This window comes from Corythoichthys intestinalis, chromosome 4, assembly GCF_030265065.1.
Source record: "Corythoichthys intestinalis isolate RoL2023-P3 chromosome 4, ASM3026506v1, whole genome shotgun sequence".
NCBI classification, from domain to species: Eukaryota; Metazoa; Chordata; class Actinopteri; order Syngnathiformes; family Syngnathidae; genus Corythoichthys; species Corythoichthys intestinalis.
Window position 1 is genome coordinate 38,186,902 of NC_080398.1, and position 17,976 is coordinate 38,204,877.

A 17,976-nucleotide genomic window follows, 5' to 3' on the forward strand; every position below is an offset into this window, starting at 1 on the left:
AAAAATGGTTGAATTCTAACTGAACTACCTGAAATAGTCTTGGCCACCCCTTGCCCCCTCCAAGGATAGAAGTCGAGTTCCGCCACTGTTGGGAAACACGAGTGCCGACTGTGCAACGTTCCTTATAAAGAGAAGCACTATCCCAACAGTTTTTAACCTGTGACCCCAAGCCGCACAATTACCTGCATGCATTATTCATAGATGCGTATCCCTTACCAACCACACTGAAGGACAAAGAAGAGGAGTAGGAGGAAGGTTACAAAGAGAGGATTAAGTGTGATAACTGAGCAGTACAGAAGAGGCAGAGAAGATAAAGATGTGTCGGAATTGAAGATGACCTCGCTAAGAGATGACTTTCAGGTAACAATATTATGTTTGTGTTGATGAATCTCTCAGTTAAAACGTAAATCTGGACATTCAGGTTCAAACAGGAATTGGAGTATTTTCTTCCCAACACTGGTCGTCAACATGCTGTCCTCCAGAACCTTCTTCTGACTTGAAGAGCGTATCCTCCTTGGTCTCACACACCGTGGTGGCACTGCCGCCTCAGTGTGAGCCTGTGTGCCCGCCGCTGCCACCATCTTTACGGCCTCTGGAAGAGGGATCCATAGACCTGGTGCTACTCAAGGAGCCCCCAAATGAGGCACCAGGTAGGAAGTTAGTGGTGGTTACCGGCAAGGAGGTTCTGGATGTTTTTGTTGCTTGTTTACATGCTATTAACAGGATAACTTGAGGGATATAACAGGATAAAAAAAATTATAGCTTCATTTTAATATTATAAAACTTAATAAACTGAAAAAATCCTTTTTTCCTGAAAGTATATATATAGCGGAAAACACAAGACTGAATTAGCGGTTTCTGCTCTTGCACCCCTCTTTAAAATAAACTGCTGTATTTTAAGTGAAAACAACTGTTGTGTTTGATAGAACAATATGTCTATATGCTGCCATTGCAGATTCACGGCCCACTAAGCCTCCAAACTATTTTTAATTTGTCCGTTTTACCCTGACAACCCCCGTTTACAGACGTTGCGCAACCGCTTTTGTTTCAACTTAGCCATAAAAAGAAGGTAAGTAATTATATTATTCAAAATGTCTGTCATTCTTAGCTTAGAATCATTAATTGATGTCTGAATATTTAGTTTAAAAAAAAAATCGCCTTTAAAAAATTATTCACTCGCATATTTTAAACTTTTAAACGAATTACGTCACAATGAAAAATTTGGCGTCTGCAAAAAAGTCACGGATATCTACCTCATAACTATCTCTTAATTGTATTTTTTTAGTTACTGTCGCATTTTCCCCGATATGTTAGATGATAAATAATCGATCCAAACTAAAAAAAATTGAAAAATAACGTTTAAAAGGTTAACTATATGAAAAAGAAAATCTCAACCACTCCTTGTTGTCTGCGATTTCTGTATCGCGACCCTTGTCATATCACCATGTTTAGCTCATAAAATTTAAAAAAATCTGTGGCCATTCACAGCTGTCTTGACACTGGGTGATGCATGCTACGTTTTTGGATCGACACAAGTACACGATAATATCTCGTTAAAATTGTGGCGTCTTTAATTCTGCTCTCGCCTCCAAATTAGGGTTTTGCTGTTTAAAAAAATGTTTTTTTTTCCAAAATGCCTTCGGTTCAAAATTTTTGTTCCCCCAGAAAATTGAGATTTTAAGCTTTCCAATGATGTATCACACATGCATTTTGGACAATTTTGAAAGTTGGCCAAATTGAGGGTCTCAGAGTGGAACTTCAAGTCACCTAAGTGTTTTCCGCCATATATACATATATATATATATATATATATATATATATATATATACTGTATATATATTATTGCTGTCAAAAATAGCGCGTTATTAACGTGTTAACGAAAATAAATTTTAACGGCGTCATTTTTTTTATCGCGCGATTAACGTTTATTGTGACCAAGTGGACTTGTAGTTTTTATCAACTGCGGCCACTGGTTGCAACGTGAGAAAAAAAAAAGTTGAAACCCGGAAACAAAACAATAGGTACGCCCCGCGCATGTTCTTGATCTTGCCTGCTCATTCGCTGTGAAAGAGTAGGCTGTTTCGGTTAAACGAAATGGAAACGAAAACAATTCTGAATGGGAAAGTTCACGGAGAAGTCCAAGGTACAGGACGCGTTGGAGCAGACAAACACAGTCACGCTCACTGGAGATTACTGGACGTCTTTCAGTAACGATAACTACCTCGGGCTCACAGCACATTATTTCGACCCACTGTGGGAACTTCAGTCGCATGCTTTGACTGTTATGAAGACCGAAGAGAGGCACTTCAGCGACGCTGTTGCAGCGCATTTCACGCAAGTGGCCAAAGACTGGAACATTGAACACAAAGTGGTCTCACTAACCACTGATAGTGCAGGCAACTTGATTGCTGCGGCCTGACAGCTTCCTTTTGAACACTTGACGTACATCGCACACAGTGTGCACCGAGCAGTCACGGTTGATTTACACAACAGCCCGTTTGACAGCGCATTGGCAAAATGCCGAAAAGTTGGACATTTCAAACACAGCCCAGCAAATGCCGTGGAGCTAGAGCAGCAACAGATCGCACACCATCAGAAGAAAGAGTCGCTCACACAGGAAGTGTCAACTAGATGGAATAGTACCCTTGAAATGATCAAGCACATCCAGGGGAATATGGGACATCTGAAAGAGGCGCTGGCCCTACACCCAACCAATGTCGCCATGCCAACAGCTACCGAGCTGGAGAAAATGAGGAAGCTCAAAGCTGCGTTGGAGCAGTGCAGGTAACTCATAGTTTGTTCATGTCATGTATCTATCTGTTAATTTAATAATCAAAGTAGATATGTTTCAGAACAGTAATGTGAGTGAGTGAGTGAGTGAGTGAGTGAGTGAGTGAGTGAGTGAGTGAGTGAGTGAGTGAGTGAGTGAGTGAGTGAGTGAGTGAGTGAGTGAGTGAGTGAGTGAGTGAGTGAGTGAGTGAGTGAGTGACAGAGACATATCCCTCCTCTCTCCCCATATACTACTGTAACTACTGATACCAGTGTGGGCTATCTGTGAGTGAGTGAGTGAGTGAGTGAGTGAGTGAGTGAGTGAGTGAGTGAGTGAGTGAGTGAGTGAGTGAGTGAGTGAGTGAGTGAGTGAGTGAGTGAGTGAGTGAGGGAGGGAGGGAGGGAGGGAGGGAGGGAGGGAGGGAGGGAGGGAGGGAGGGAGCTCTATGTGACTAACAACACTGAAGAGCTTCTTTATATTATTGCAGTTACGTGTCTGAACTTGTGTGAGATATATTGCTTGAAATGTGAATGACTGCTCAAAGTGAGAATGGTACTGCGAAATATAACACTACATATTGTTTTCAATTAAAAAAAAAATGCACAAAGCAAGCCTATCCACTTTTTTAATGTTGATAAAAGTATTAAAATAATTCAAGGGACATTTATAATAGAGAAAAAGGTGTGATCAATGTACGATTAATCGCGAGTTAACTATGACATTTGTGCGATTAATCGCGATCAAATATTTTAATCGCTTGACAGCACTAATATATATATATATCTATATATACATATATATATATATATATATATATATATATATATATCTGCCTCTCTAATATTTTCAAGTGGGATAACTTGCACAATTGGTGGTTGACTAAATACTTATTTGCCCCACTGTATTGTTCTATCATACACAACAGTTGTTTGGCATAAAATACAGCAGTTTCTTTTAAAAAGGGGTGCAAGAGCAGAAACTGCTTTTTCAGCCCTGTCTGTGTTTTCCGGCACATACATACAGTGCCTTGCAAAAGTATTCGGCCCTCTTGAACCTTGCAACCTTTCGCCACATTTCAGGCTTCAAACATAAAGATATAAAATTGTAATTTTTTGTCAAGAATCAACAACAAGTGGGACACAATCGTGAAGTGGAACAACATTTATTGGATAATTTAAAATTTTTTAACAAATAAAAACTGAAAAGTGGGGCGTGCAATATTATTCGGCCCCCTTGCGTTAATACTTTGTAGTGCCACCTTTTGCTCCAATTACAGCTGCAAGTTGCTTGGGGTATGTTTCTATCAGTTTTGCACATCGAGAGACTGACATTCTTGCCCATTCTTCCTTGCAAAACAGCTCGAGCTCAGTGAGGTTGGATGGAGAGTTTTTGTGAACAGCAGTCTTCAGCTCTTTCCACAGATTCTCGATTGGATTCAGGTCTGGACTTTGACTTGGCCATTCTAACACCTGGATACGTTTATTTTTGAACCATTCCATTGTAGATTTGGCTTTATGTTTTGGATCATTGTCCTGTTGGAAGATAAATCTTCGTCCCAGTCTCAGGTCTTGTGCAGATACCAACAGGTTTTCTTCCAGAATGTTCCTGTATTTGGCTGCATCCATTTTCCCCTTCAATTTTAACCATCTTCCCTGTCCCTGCTGAAGAAAAGCAGGCCCACACCATGATGCTGCCACCACCATGTTTGACAGTGGGGATGGTGTGTTCAGGGTGATGAGCTGATGCAAACATATCGTTTTGCATTGTGCCAAAAAGTTCAATTTTGGTTTCATCTGACCAGAGCACCTTCTTCCACATGTTTGGTGTGTCTCCCAGGTGGCTTGTGGCAAACTTTAAACGAGACTTTTTATGGATATCTTTGAGAAATGGCTTTGTTCTTGCTACTCTTCCATAAACGCCAGATTTGTGCAGTGTACGACTGATTGTTGTCCTATGGACAGACTCTCCCACCTCAGCTGTAGATCTTTGCAGTTCATCCAGAGTGATCATTGGCCTCTTGGCTGCATCTCTGATCAGTTTTATCCTTGTATGAGAAGAAAGTTTGGAAGGACGGCCGGGTCTTGGTAGATTTGCAGTGGTCTGATGCTCCTTCCATTTCAATACGATGGCTTGCACAGTGCTCCTTGAGATGTTTAAAGCTTGGGAAATCTTTTTGTATCCAAATCCGGCTTTAAACTTCTCCACAACAGTATCTCGGACCTGCCTGGTGTGTTCCTTGGTTTTCATAATGCTCTCTGCACTTTAAACAGAACCCTGAGACTATCACAGTGCAGGTGCATTTATACGGAGACTTGATTACACACAGGTAGATTCTATTTATCATCATCGGTCATTTAGGACAACATTGGATCATTCAGAGATCCTCACTGAACTTCTGGAGTGAGTTTGCTGCACTGAAAGTAAAGGGGCCGAATAATATTGCACGCCCCACTTTTCAGTTTTTTATTTGTTAAAAAAGTTTAAATTATCCAATAAATGTTGTTCCACTTCACGATTGTGTCCCACTTGTTGTTGATTCTTGACAAAAAAATTCAATTTCATATCTTTATGTTTGAAGCCTGAAATGTGGCGAAAGGTTGCAAGATTCAAGGGGGCCGAATACTTTTGCAAGGCACTGTACTATTTATGATTTTATTCTTTTGTTATGAAAATATTACTTTCCAACAACCGAACCTCCACAAAGGAACACTGATTGCATTATGTATTGTATGTTCCATCCTTCACAATACATACAGTAATAATACCGTTTTCCCAGGGTGATGACCTTTCAAATAGCATGACATTGTCTGACAGGAAATATGATACATTGCATCACTTCACACGACATGACACATAACCTCACATACAGAAAATGAAGGAAAGTACCGGAAAATATGTTTCATCAATGTTTTCACCTCGGTTATAAGCATATAAACTTGTTTTCAACTGACAATTGTCAAAAACTCCATAAACCATGAATGGTTTCAAATGGCGCCCATCTTGGGTAGGCCGACCAGCAGTTGGAAACTAGATCTTGAAAACTACATATTACACACATTTATCGTTTTCAAATAATGTGTTGATGAGTCATTGCACGTCTAAGAAGTAACACTTGTAAACATTGATGAATAATTATGTGTATTTTTCTCCTCAAGAAAACAGATCCTAACATAGGATTTACAGTGGTATGAAAAAGTATCTGAACCTTTTGAAATTTCTCACATTTCTGCATATAATCACCATCAAACGTGATCTGATATTTTTCAAAATCACACGGATGAAAAAAGTGCTTTAACTAAAACTACCCAAACATTTATAGGTTTTCATATTTTAATGAGGATAGTATTTAAACAATGACAGAAGGGGGGAAAAAATAATAACCATCACATTTAATATTTTGTGCCCCCCCCCCCCCTTTGGCAGCAATAATTTCAACAAGACGCTTCCGTTAGCTGCAGATCAGTCTGGCACATCGATCAGGACTAATCTTGGCCCATTCTTCTCTACAAAACTGCTGTAGTTCAGTCAAATTCCTGGGATGTCTTTAGGCCACAGCATCTCAATGGGATTAGAGTCTGGACTTTGACTTGGCCACTCGAGAACGTGTATTTTGTTCTTGTGAAAAATTCTAATGTTGATTTACTTCTGTGTTTTGGATCATTGTCATATTGCAGCATCCATCCTCCTTTTAGCTTCAACTGTCTGACATACGGCCTCACGTTTTCCTGCAAAACATCCTGATAAACTTTTGAATTCATTCTTCCATTAATGATTGCAAGTTGTCCAGGCCCTGAGGAAGCGAAACAACCCCAAATCATGATGCTCACTGCACCATGCTTCACGGTGGGGATGAGGTGTTGATATTGGTGAGCTGTTCCATTTTTCCTCCACACATGACGTTTTGTGTTTCTCCCAAACAATTCATCTTTGGTTTCATCAGTCCACAAAATGTTTTGCCAAAACGTCAGTTGAGTGTCCAAGTGCCTTTTTGCGAACATTAAATGAGCAACAATGTTTTTTTTAGCCAGCAGTGGCTTCCTCCGTGGAGTCTTCCCATGAACACCATTCATGGCCATAGTTTTACATATAGTTGATGTGTGCACAGAGATATTGGACTATGCCAGTGATTTCTGTTAGTCTTTAGGAGACACTCTTAGGTTCTTTTTTACCTCTCTGAGTATTCTGCGCTGATATTGGCGTCATCTTTGGTGGTTGGCCTCTCCTAGGGAGAGATGCAACAGTGCCAAACTCACTCCAGTTGTAGACAACTTCTCTGACTGTCGATTGAAGAACACCCAGACTTTTAGAGAGGTTATGTATCCTTTCCCAGCTTTATACAAATCAACAATCCTTGATCGCAGGTTTTCAGACAGATCTTTTGACCGAGCCATGATGCACATCAGACAATGCTTCTCATCAAGACTATTCTTACCTGGTGTGTGTTTTATAGTGGGCAGGACAGCTTTAAACCACTCATCAGTGATTGGGCACACACCTGACTTGAAATGTTTGGCAAAAATTGGTTTCAATTGCTCTTTAAGTCTCCTTAGGCAGAAGGTTCACTTACTTATTTTCCCCCTTCTGTCATTGTTTGCATGCTACCCTCATTAAAATATGAAAACCTATAAATGTTTGGGTGGTTTTAGTTAAAGCAGACGCTGTTTTTTCATCTGTGTGATTTTGAGAAAGATCAGATCACATTTGATGGTGATTTTATGCAGAAATGTGAGAAATTTCAAAAGGTTCAGATACTTTTTCATTCCACTGTATCTCATATTTTAGTGTGAATTCCCAAATGGCCACAAACGCGCGATGTTGTGAGTTCACATGAATTCATTAGAGGACATCATTTTGTGTATGGTCAGAAGCCCAAGCCTGTTGTTCTCGCGAGCTGCTGCTCATCGTGATCTTGTCCTTCGCTGTCAAACTTCTCATCACCGCAGCTCTCTTAGGTAACTCCATCTTCTGATACCCGTGAAAATATTTCATAACATTTTTGTTTATACATCTCACCTTCCTGCTCACGTCTCCACCCAACAGTAAAGTTCCTACTTTTTCCATCGGAGTTAAAGTCCTCGTCGCCGCCTTGTGGTGTGAAAGGCAACTGCAGCGTGCCGACCCTGCAGCCGTCTCCGCCAAAGACCCCTGTTAACCCCATAGTCAATGTCACAGCAGGTACTAGTATCTTTGTAGCAGTGGCAGAAGCTGCTCTTTCAATGCGGGGAAGCTCACAGTGTGTCCGCCTGTGAGTGCTTTGTGACGGTGGAGGGGCTCAGCGGCAACCGCTGCTCAGTAGGGAAAGAAACTAGAGTGCCAGAAGTCAAGTCTCCCAACACAAGCAGCTTCAATAAAAAAACAACAACAACACAACAACAACAAAAAATACCAGAAAGAGAAGCTCAATTACTAGTCGATTTTAACAAACCAAGTGTCGCTAGGATGATGATGAAAATCTCCAGTTCAACTTAGAGTATTGACGGGTTGCGGGGCCGATTCATAGGGGGCCTATCTCCTTCAAAGCTGACTGAGTGGAAACACAGACAAAGAGCTTTTTCCATTGAAAATTCTTAATAAATGCTTAATTCTTAATAGATATGGATGTAAAACAGTCTCGATTCTCAGTTAAAAGCAAAAAAAACAAACAAACTTGAATTAAGCGTTAATTTTACGGAAATATTGCGAACTATGATGCTAGTCAGGGAGCAAATTAGGGGCCGCCATATCACAGACAAAGTTTTTTCCGTTGATAATTTTTGTGAATAAATGCATAAATCCCTGTATTCTTTATAGATATGGACATAAAACAAACTCGATTCATGGTTAAAAGCAAAAGAAATGTGCAGTTAGCATTTATTTTACGTAAATAGTGCGAACTATGATGCTAGTCAGTAAGCCAAATTGGCGGCCACCATATCACAGACAAAGCGTTTTTTCAGTTAAAACTTTTTGTGAATAAATGCTTAAATACCTGAATTCTTTACAGATATGGAAGTAAAACTGTCTCGATTCTTGGTTCAAAGTAAAAAAAACTTGCAGTTAGCCTTTATTTTACGTAAATATTGCGAACTATCACATTAGTCAGTAAGAAAATTAGCGGCTGCCATATCACAGACAAAGAGCTTTTTCCGTTGAAAATTCATGTGAATAAATGCTTAAGTCCCTGTATTCTTTCTAGGTGCGGACGTAAAACTGTCTCAATTCTGGGTTAAAAGCAAAAAAAAAAAACATGCAGTTAGCATTTATTTTATGTAAATACTGTGAACTATAATGCTAGTCAGTCAGCAAATTAGCACCTGTCATATCACAGACAAAGAGCTTTTTCCGTTGCAAATTCTAGTGAATAAATGCTTAAATCCCTGTATTCTTTATAGATATGGATGTAAAACAGTCTTGATTCTTGGTTAAAAGCAAGAAAACCGTGCATTTAGCATTTATTTTACTTAAATATTGCAAACTTTTATTTTACTTAAATATTGCAAACTATGATGCTAGTCAGTCATCAAATTAGCGGCCGCCATATCACAGACAAAGAGCTTTTTCCGTTGAAAATTCATGTGAATAAATGTTTAAATCCCTGAATTCTTTATAGATATGGACGTAAAAGTCTTGATTCTTGATTAAAAGCAAGAAAACCGTGCAGTTAGCATTTATTTTACTTAAATATTGAGAACTATGATGCTAGTCAGTCATCAAATTAGCAGCTGCCATATCACAGACAAAGAGATTTTTCTGTTGAAAGTTCTTGTGAATAAATGCTTGAATCCCTGTATTCTTCATAGATATGGAAGTAAAACAGTCTCGATTATTGGTTAAAAGCAAAAAAAAAAAAACGTGCAGTTAGCATTTAATTTACATAAATATTGCGAACTATCATGTTAGTAAGCAAATTAGTGGCCGCCGTATGTAAACAAAGCGCTTTTTCTGTTGAAAATTCTTGCGAATGTTTAAATCCCTGAATTCTTTATAGATTAGATATGGACGTAAAACAGTCTCGATTCTTGGTTAAAAGCAAAAAACGGGCAGTTCGCATTTAGTTTACATAAATATTGCGAACTATGATGCTAGTCAGTAAGCAAATTGGCGGCTGCCATTTCACAAAGGGCTTTTTCTGTTTATTTTTTATTTTTTTGTGAATAAATGCTAAAGTCCCTGTATTCTTTATAGATATGGACGTAAAACAGTCTTGATTCTTGGTTAAAAGCAAGAAGACCTTGCAGTTAGCAATTATTTTACTCAAATATTGCGAACTACAATGCTAGTCAGTAAGAAAATTAGCGGCTGCCAAATCACAAAGGGCTGGACGTAAAACAGTCTCGATTCTTGGTTTAAAGCAAAAAACGTACTGTCAGCATTTATTTTACGTAAATATTGCGAAGTATAATGCCAATGCTGTAGCGGCTAACGAGGACGTCCATTCAGCCAGGGGTCAGGATTGTCAGGCGGCTGCGGCTGAAAAATAGCCCCTCCCCAGAGGGGAGGGGGGAAAGGGGACACCGGGTGACTAGTAATGAAGAGACTAGTCAACTAGAAATAAGAATTAGAAAAAAGATATAAGACAAGTGATAAATAGAGTGAGAAACGGGATAGGACTCAGTGGCTGTACTTCCCCCAGCATTATAGCTTCTAGTGCAGCTTAGACTGAACTGTGAGTCAAGTCTATTTTCAACTAGCCTGACCATAAGCTTTGTCAAATAGGAACGTTTTTAGTCTAATCTTAAATGTACAGACTGTGTTGGCCTCTTTAATATTAGCTGGAAGCTGATTCCATAAGAGCTTGGTAGCTAAAGGCTCTAGCGCCTACTGTACTTTTAGAGACCCTGGGAACTACCACTAGACATGCATTCTGAGAACGAAGTGTTCTGTTGGGGTGGTATGGAACCAGAGCATCGGTGAGTTAAGATGGCCCCAAACCATTAATGGTCTTAAATGTAAGAAGGAGGATTTTAAATTTAATTCTAATCTCGACTGGAAGCCAGTGAAGGGCTGGGAGCACAGGGGTGATGTGCTCTCTTCTATTAGTTCCTGTTAAAAGTCTTGCTGCTGCGTTCTGGACTAGCTGAAGACCTTTTAGGGAACTTTTAGGACAAGCTGCAAGTAAGGAATTACAGTAATTTAATCTAGAAGTAACAAACGCGTGAACTACTTTTCTGCATCGTTTTTAGACCAAATGTCGAATTTTGGCTATGTTGCGCAGGTGAAAAAAGGCTGTTCTGCAGGTTTGTTTAATATGAGTTTTTAATGATAGGTCTGGGTCAAATAGAACTTCTAGGTTTTTAACTGTGGTGCTGGAGGCTACACTCACATTGTCCAGAGTGACTATCTTGGCAGTTAGAGAGTCCCTCACACTTTTAGGGCCCATTATAAGTACTTCTGTCTTTTGAGGGTTACGTAAAAGATAATTAGTGCTCATCCAGGTATTTATATCTCGGATGCAGGTACAGGTACAACCAGTGATAAGAAGCTAATTCTGAACAAAACTGTTTAGTCAATGACATGTACACACATCAGACACACACATCACTTATTTTTTGACATTTTGGGGGAAGTTGAGCTTCCCTTGCAGTCTCATCGCCACTGCTTTGTAGTACACATAAACCACGATTGCTCCAAAATTTTGGATATAGAGCGTGTGCATTCTTGTACTATCTTTTATCTTCAGAATGCCCAGGCTTTGCTGGCGATGGCAGGCGCATCGTCGGAGGGATGCCGGCAGCTGTGGACGTTTGGGGTTGGCAGGCCAGCTTGCACTGGAGAGGGAATCACGTCTGTGGGGGTGCCATTGTCTCGCCACGCTGGGTCATCACCGCAGCTCACTGTTTTGTTGAGTAAGTTTACTGCAGAAAAAGGAGTAACTGACAGCGATCCAGTTGAAATGGATTAGATTATATCACCGTCAATGGCAGCCAATGAGAGTAGGTTTCCACCATACTTCAGAGACGACATGTCACAGGTGGCCGACTGGCAGGCGGTGGTGTCGATCGTCAACATTTTCAAGCTCTACATGGGAAAACGATACCGAGCTCTGCAAATTCTTTATCACCCTCGATTCAACACGCGCAGCAACGATTACGACATCGGCCTTCTGCGCACCATCGTCGACATAGAGATGAGCGGTAAGATTTCGTTGCCCAAGTTGTCCGATATTATCGGGTAGCCAATAATATCGGACGATAAAATTTTAAAATGTTATCGTCATGAAAAAATTGTTAGTCGACTACAGTAATTTTAGCACTATAAGCTCTACCTGACTATAAGCCCCCACCCACCAAATTTGTTCATAGATAAGTCGCACTGGAATATAAACCGCAGCTGCCCTCACTCTATTATGGGATATTTACACTAAAGGACATTAAACGGTAACACTTTGACATCAGCATCATACGACTGTCATAAGACTCAATGGACCACCATGAAGCTTTGAAACAATTGTCTCCAAAGCTTCATTGCTTCAAGAAGTTTCATTTGGCAATCACTGCTCCCATGGGGGAGACAGTCAACCTCTGCTTCCACCTGCTATCAACACTGTTGTTGTCCAGCATGCCTCCTAGCATGCATTGTACCGCTACAGATGTAAATAACAATCAAAATTCATGTTGTGTGCTAATTAATTCTTCAGTTACTGTTCCAGTTCTTTCATTAATTTCTAGTTATACTATTTGGTAACACTTTATCTGACAGCGGCGTCATAAGACTGTTATAAGACCGTCATAATTATGACATGACACTATCATGAGCATTAATGAATGCTTATGACAGATGTCATTCAGTGTTATACGGCAAATTATCTCACTTTTGAATGGATGTGAAAGATCCAAACTGGACATAAATGGAGTTAGCAACATAATTTGCCAGATGACACTTAATGACGTCTGTTATAAGCATTCAGTAATGCCCATGATAGTCTCATGTGACTCATGTCATAATTATGACGGTCTTATGACAGTCTTATGACGCCGCTGTCAGAAAAAGTGTTAGCTATTAACTCAAATAAATCAACAAATAAGCCACACTGGACTAAAAGCCGCAGGATTCAAAATGAAGGAAAAAAGTAGCAACTCATATTCCAAAAATTACGGTAAATATGACCGTTTTAGCAAGGGCGTAGGTTTGGTCAGAACATGGGTAGGGACGATATGGCATAACGTGCATGTACACTTTTTGCTGAGGACGGGATTTACAAAATTACAAAAGAAGCATTTTGAAGACTTTGAGGCAAAATGTCCGGATTTTATGAGCAAATTTAAATTGCATTATTTGAACATAAATGATATATATACAATAAATACAAGCTTGTTAATCATCTCGAAACTATCCAGGGATGCAAAAAAAATAAACATTTGTCTTAATACCACTCAAAATTGCCTGTCTAAATAAATATAACAAAAAAACTTTTTAGTCAGGGAATAAAAAAAATAGATCAAACTGGAGCTGTCCTTCAGGTCAAACACTACTGGTTTTGTCCACAAGCACAGCCAAACTCAACAAAAAAAAAACATAAAAGCTCCTTTGGGCTGCTTTAAGACCACATAAATAAAATGAAAAGTAAAATGGGGGTAAAACTCTGTTCACTACATTCCTCACAGTTTAACGTTAACAGTAGAAAACACCTAAAGGAGGACACTTCTCTCAGCAGCAGCTACCTACTCAAGTTTTTCAGGTTAGCAAGTTGACACAGTTGAATGTTATGCAAACTCTGATGCAGGTCAGACTTTCAGTAGCAAAATTAGTGGTGTGTTCACTACTTGCACAACAATGGCGTCTTCTTACATTTCTTTCGGTTGCTGCTGGCTGAAAAAAAAACTTTTAATATCCCTAATATCTAATGTCTCTGTGTGTGGGGGGCGTGGTCAAGTCATCAGCCAATCAAATGTACATTTATGAGAAATTGACTGGCACATTCAGCATCGAAAAGAGGTACATGTACTGTAAGTCTAAACATAATGAAAATGATTCACTTACTAATGGTGGGGTCAAATACAACAATTAAAACATATGGGAAGACATTCTAAACTACCTATATAAATGAAGTCATTATATAATGCAAATAAGGGTACTTAAAAGTTGGTGGGGACAATTTGAGCATCCTGAAAAGTTGGTAGTGTTTTGTCCCTACCGTCCCTATACAAACCTACGCCCTTTCGTTATAGTCATCGTTGACAAAAACAACACTGCTGTCACTTAGAAGTGAAATGAAAATACAGAATACATTTTTGTCGTAGTGCCCCCTATTGACTACATTTTGTGGTTATGTCTGTAGGCGGGGTGCGACCAGTCTGTCTTCCCAGTCCCGACGAGTCCTTTCTTCCCGGTGCACCCTGTTGGATCACGGGCTGGGGGTCAGTCCAGGAAGGAGGTGTGTTCCTCTGACATAATTGAGCCAATGGCGACGTCAGGATACTTGCGTGTTTTGTGTCATCAGGTACTGTGTCGGATGAACTCAGGCAAGCTCAGGTTAAGGTGATCGCCGAGTCGGTCTGCCGCCGCCCGACCATCTACGGCGTGCACTTGACACCTCGGATGATCTGCGCCGGCTCCTTGGTGGGAGGAGTGGACTCCTGCCAGGTAAGTAGAACCTGACACCATGATAGTATACACACACATCCTTGTAATACTAACAACTCAATTTTAGGGTGACAGTGGAGGGCCCCTGGTGTGTGAGACGGCTTTGGGGGAGTGGAGGCTGGCGGGGGTGGTGAGTTGGGGCGAAGGCTGCGGTCGCCGCAATAAGCCGGGCGTGTACAGCCGAGTTACCAAGTTGATGGACTGGGTCGGACAACATCTGGAGGTACATTGAACACTCGTGTATTAACGCTTCAGCAATTGTGAAGTTCATTTCGGCCTCTGAAATCCTGATTAGTCGACGTTGCTAACATGATTTGCCTACATTTCCAAACATTTTTCTGTGTAAATGCAAACAGCTAGGTTTAATAACTGTTTGCTGACACTACTAGTGTCAATACTGTTCTGCCCTCACGTTTTCTTTGTGAATTACAGTTAACTATAACACAATTAAGTCATTTGTTTGGATGTAAGATTTTATGCTTTTATTTTGAAGTCTTTCTGAAGCAGGATGTGACAAAAGTAGAAAGTAGTGACTTCCAGTAAGAAAGCAGCATGGCTGCGCTCATTTAAATACAATGCAATCCTACCTGTAATCCCCTCAGAAGGCAATGACTGAGTTTATATGTTTACAAGCTTATGTTCCCATATTGATAGTAATTTCTGCACTTTAAAACGTTTGTATGTTTTTATTTAACAAGACTGAGAGGCAACTCAGCACTGTATTTTTGCAAGCTATTTACCCATTTGTAAAGCAGTTAGCATCTATTTGAGACGTGCTAATGTTAGCATTGCCATGTTATCATTTCATTAAGCAAATATTTTGTGTTTCCTTTTTAGTTTCACTCCAAATCAATGTTGTCAGCGTGACTTTCTGGTCTGAAAGAGGTCAATAAAAGGAGCTTGGACGCTTACTTCCTGGCTCTTGAAAAGGAGTTTGGCTTGCTGTTTATCTTTGTTAACACTTAGAAGCCTAACACATTGAGAGAAAAGTACAAATACAGTACAGTATTTGTTTATTCACCCATTTAAAAAGTTAAGAGTGCATGTGACACGAAAAAGCATGTTTATTTCATAATACACACGGTATTTTATGCTCCTGAATGATATGGACCGCTTGGATGTGTGTGGAAGCGATCGCTATATTTGGTTTTTTGAATCCCGCGCCATGAAAATTAGTGACTTCCGGCTTCGGTTTTGCATTGAGGAGGAGGGTGCTGTGATGTGTACGGTTAAAGATATCCTCTTCACTATACGGCCGTACTGTTGTGTATGAGGACTAAGGATTCTGCTGTTTTTGCGGATGAATACGTTTATTTTTCGCATGACGCCAGACAAACGCAGTGTTTCCCACTAATGGACGAGACTGTGGCGGGCCGCCACAGTCTCGTTTGGGCCCGCCACAGTCTCGTTTGCGCCCCCCCCCCCCCCCCCCCCGAAAAAAAAAAAGATACTAATCAGATGCGTCAGTCAGCCGATTACACAGCTGTAGCCCACTCCACTCTACTACCCGCGCGAGCGAGAGCAGCATTTTAGAGTAGTATTTTATTTATTTATTTATTTAAGAGACGCAAGGGGAACGAGTAGGAAGAATGGGAGAACGAGCGAGATAGCGAGAGATAGCGGTCGCATGTCGTAGCAGCCCGCTGTTATTTTGTTATTGTTTTTCTTTATTATTGTTACCACAATCGAGTGGGTAAGCAAATACAGACTTCTCTCCTTCTTCCCCATATCCGGGGCATTACAATAGTTTCGATCGGACTTTTCGGCGAAAGTGAGCGGTGGACGGCCGTCTTGGACGGAAAGCAAACTTTGATTGAACTTGCGCGGAGAGGCGGGGCCCAAAATAAAGCCTTGCTCTATTTTCAGAGCGTTGGTCACAGTAAAGTATTTATTAGTTCAAGCAGAGTAAAATGATACATATTCACGGTACAAGAACGTCGTTTCCGTGTCCATCGATTGGTAAGAAAAGGCTGTTTGTACGAATGACGTGTGGGCGCTCCCGTCGGGGGGACATTTCGCGTGGAGTGGCTATTTTTCGGCACAACACCGACGCGCCAACTTCAGACAATTATGGCTGACGAGAGTTGGATAAATGCGCCCCCCCTCACAATTTCGCGAGCTCTGGGACACTCGAAAAATGACTCTCTTACCTCTCCTTGCTAAGTTAATGGTACCTCGATGTGCGTTTGTGTGGAAATTTAGTTCACGAACAACAGGGAAAAAACTATTCACCTTCTCACCGAATCAAGAAAAACTCTTTACACGGCCATTAGAATTCCCCCTGTCCTGTAAATGGGTCAGTTGACAGAAGGACTGTTATTGTTGTGGTAATGTAGTACTTATGAGGGTCAAATAAAAAGAAAAAAGGAGGGCTACGACGGCGGTCTAAAACCCGCGGCTCTTGGGCCGCATGCGGCTCTTTAGTGCTGCTTCGGAGCTTTTTTTTTTTTTTTTAAATGGAAAAAGATGGGGGAGGGAAATATATTTTTTGTTTTAATAGGATTTCTAGGAGGACAAACATGATACAAACATTCTTTCAATTCATTAATATTGTAATGAAGTTAAACTTGTGGTGTCATCATGTAAAAAGCTCTCCTCGTGCACATTAGCTGCACGTTAGCTGCACAACAACTGCAGCCGCCCTCCTCCGGGGAACTAGCTATAAATTGCTCTCCGCCGGGCGGTTTGCCGGTCTGCGAAGACAATCGACAACGCAGTTGTCATGTCAAATAATCCGGGCTTGTTATGTGTGATTTTCCGCTTCGAAGACTTTGAAACATCACTCTGTTCGGGTTAGCATGTCGGCTAGCTGTCACGCTTCTTGGTTTGTTTACATTCTCCAAAGCCGGGGAAGGGAAATGACATGTCTGATTTAGGTGTCATAAAATATCGTTCGAGAAGTGCGACAGTAAAGGTGAAGTCGACAGTTTTGACCATTATGGAGTAAGTTTGTCATGTCGTCCTGAATAAGTGCATTTTAGTTATTTCATATTCCATTTAGCACAAGACTTGTCATGACCATGCCATTTATTTAGCAATTGGGGAAAATACTTGGATAAAAAGAATATCCTGAAAAATATTGAAGTAAAGAGACAGAAACAATGACATTTTGCAGCTCTCTTCGTCGCGTTTTCCTCGTTGTGAATACTTCCCCCTCGACGGGCTGACTGGTCCTTCTCAAGCCATTTATTTAGCTATTGTGGAAAAATACTTGGATAAAAAGAATATCCTGTAAGAATATTGGAGTAGACTGAAACAATGACATTTTGCGGCTCTCTTCATCGCGTTTTCCTCGTTCTGAATAATTCCCCCTCAATGGGCTGAATAGTAAAACCGATTAGCCCAGTCTCCCGCTGACGTCATCCACCTGTTGGGGACGCTAGAGCCCTATAATGGTAGGCGTGGCTAACCGGCAGATTAAAAGACTAATTTCTCGTCATCTGTGCTTTGCTAAATTGTTGTATAAAGTCGAATTGTCTCAAAATATGATTCTAATTCACATAATGCTATTTAAGACTTTTTTTTCTCCTGTCGTATGCTCTTTAAGTATCTGAAGGAATTTGTCCTCCCAGCCAAGCCGCAGGAACTACACCAGCAGAAACAGAAGGCGTCTCGCCGGCTTGAAAAGTGGCAAAAGGTTGATT

At 40.6% G+C, this 17,976-nt stretch overlaps 1 protein-coding gene across 1 annotated transcript; it reads left to right on the plus strand.

Moving 5' to 3' along the window:
* The first annotated feature begins 282 nt into the window (after positions 1-282).
* On the plus strand, positions 283-14,564 carry LOC130915336 (transmembrane protease serine 6-like). The gene is made up of 9 exons (XM_057835296.1): positions 283-360; positions 422-650; positions 7,636-7,722; positions 7,811-7,945; positions 11,430-11,595; positions 11,705-11,883; positions 14,028-14,123; positions 14,190-14,332; positions 14,400-14,564. Exons 1-9 carry the CDS (start codon positions 334-336, stop codon positions 14,562-14,564), a joined length of 1,227 nt encoding a protein of 408 aa, XP_057691279.1. The 5' UTR covers positions 283-333.
* Positions 14,565-17,976: the final 3,412 nt, after the last annotated feature.

Bases quoted from the DNA above. Each gene is read 5' to 3' on its own strand.
- LOC130915336 (XM_057835296.1), top strand. From the start codon at position 334: ATGACCTCGCTAAGAGATGACTTTCAG. The intron at 11,884-14,027 runs GTAAGATTTCGT...TTATGTCTGTAG, and splicing joins CGTCGACATAGAGATGAGCG to GCGGGGTGCGACCAGTCTGT. The intron at 14,124-14,189 runs GTGTGTTCCTCT...TTGTGTCATCAG, and splicing joins GGGGTCAGTCCAGGAAGGAG to GTACTGTGTCGGATGAACTC.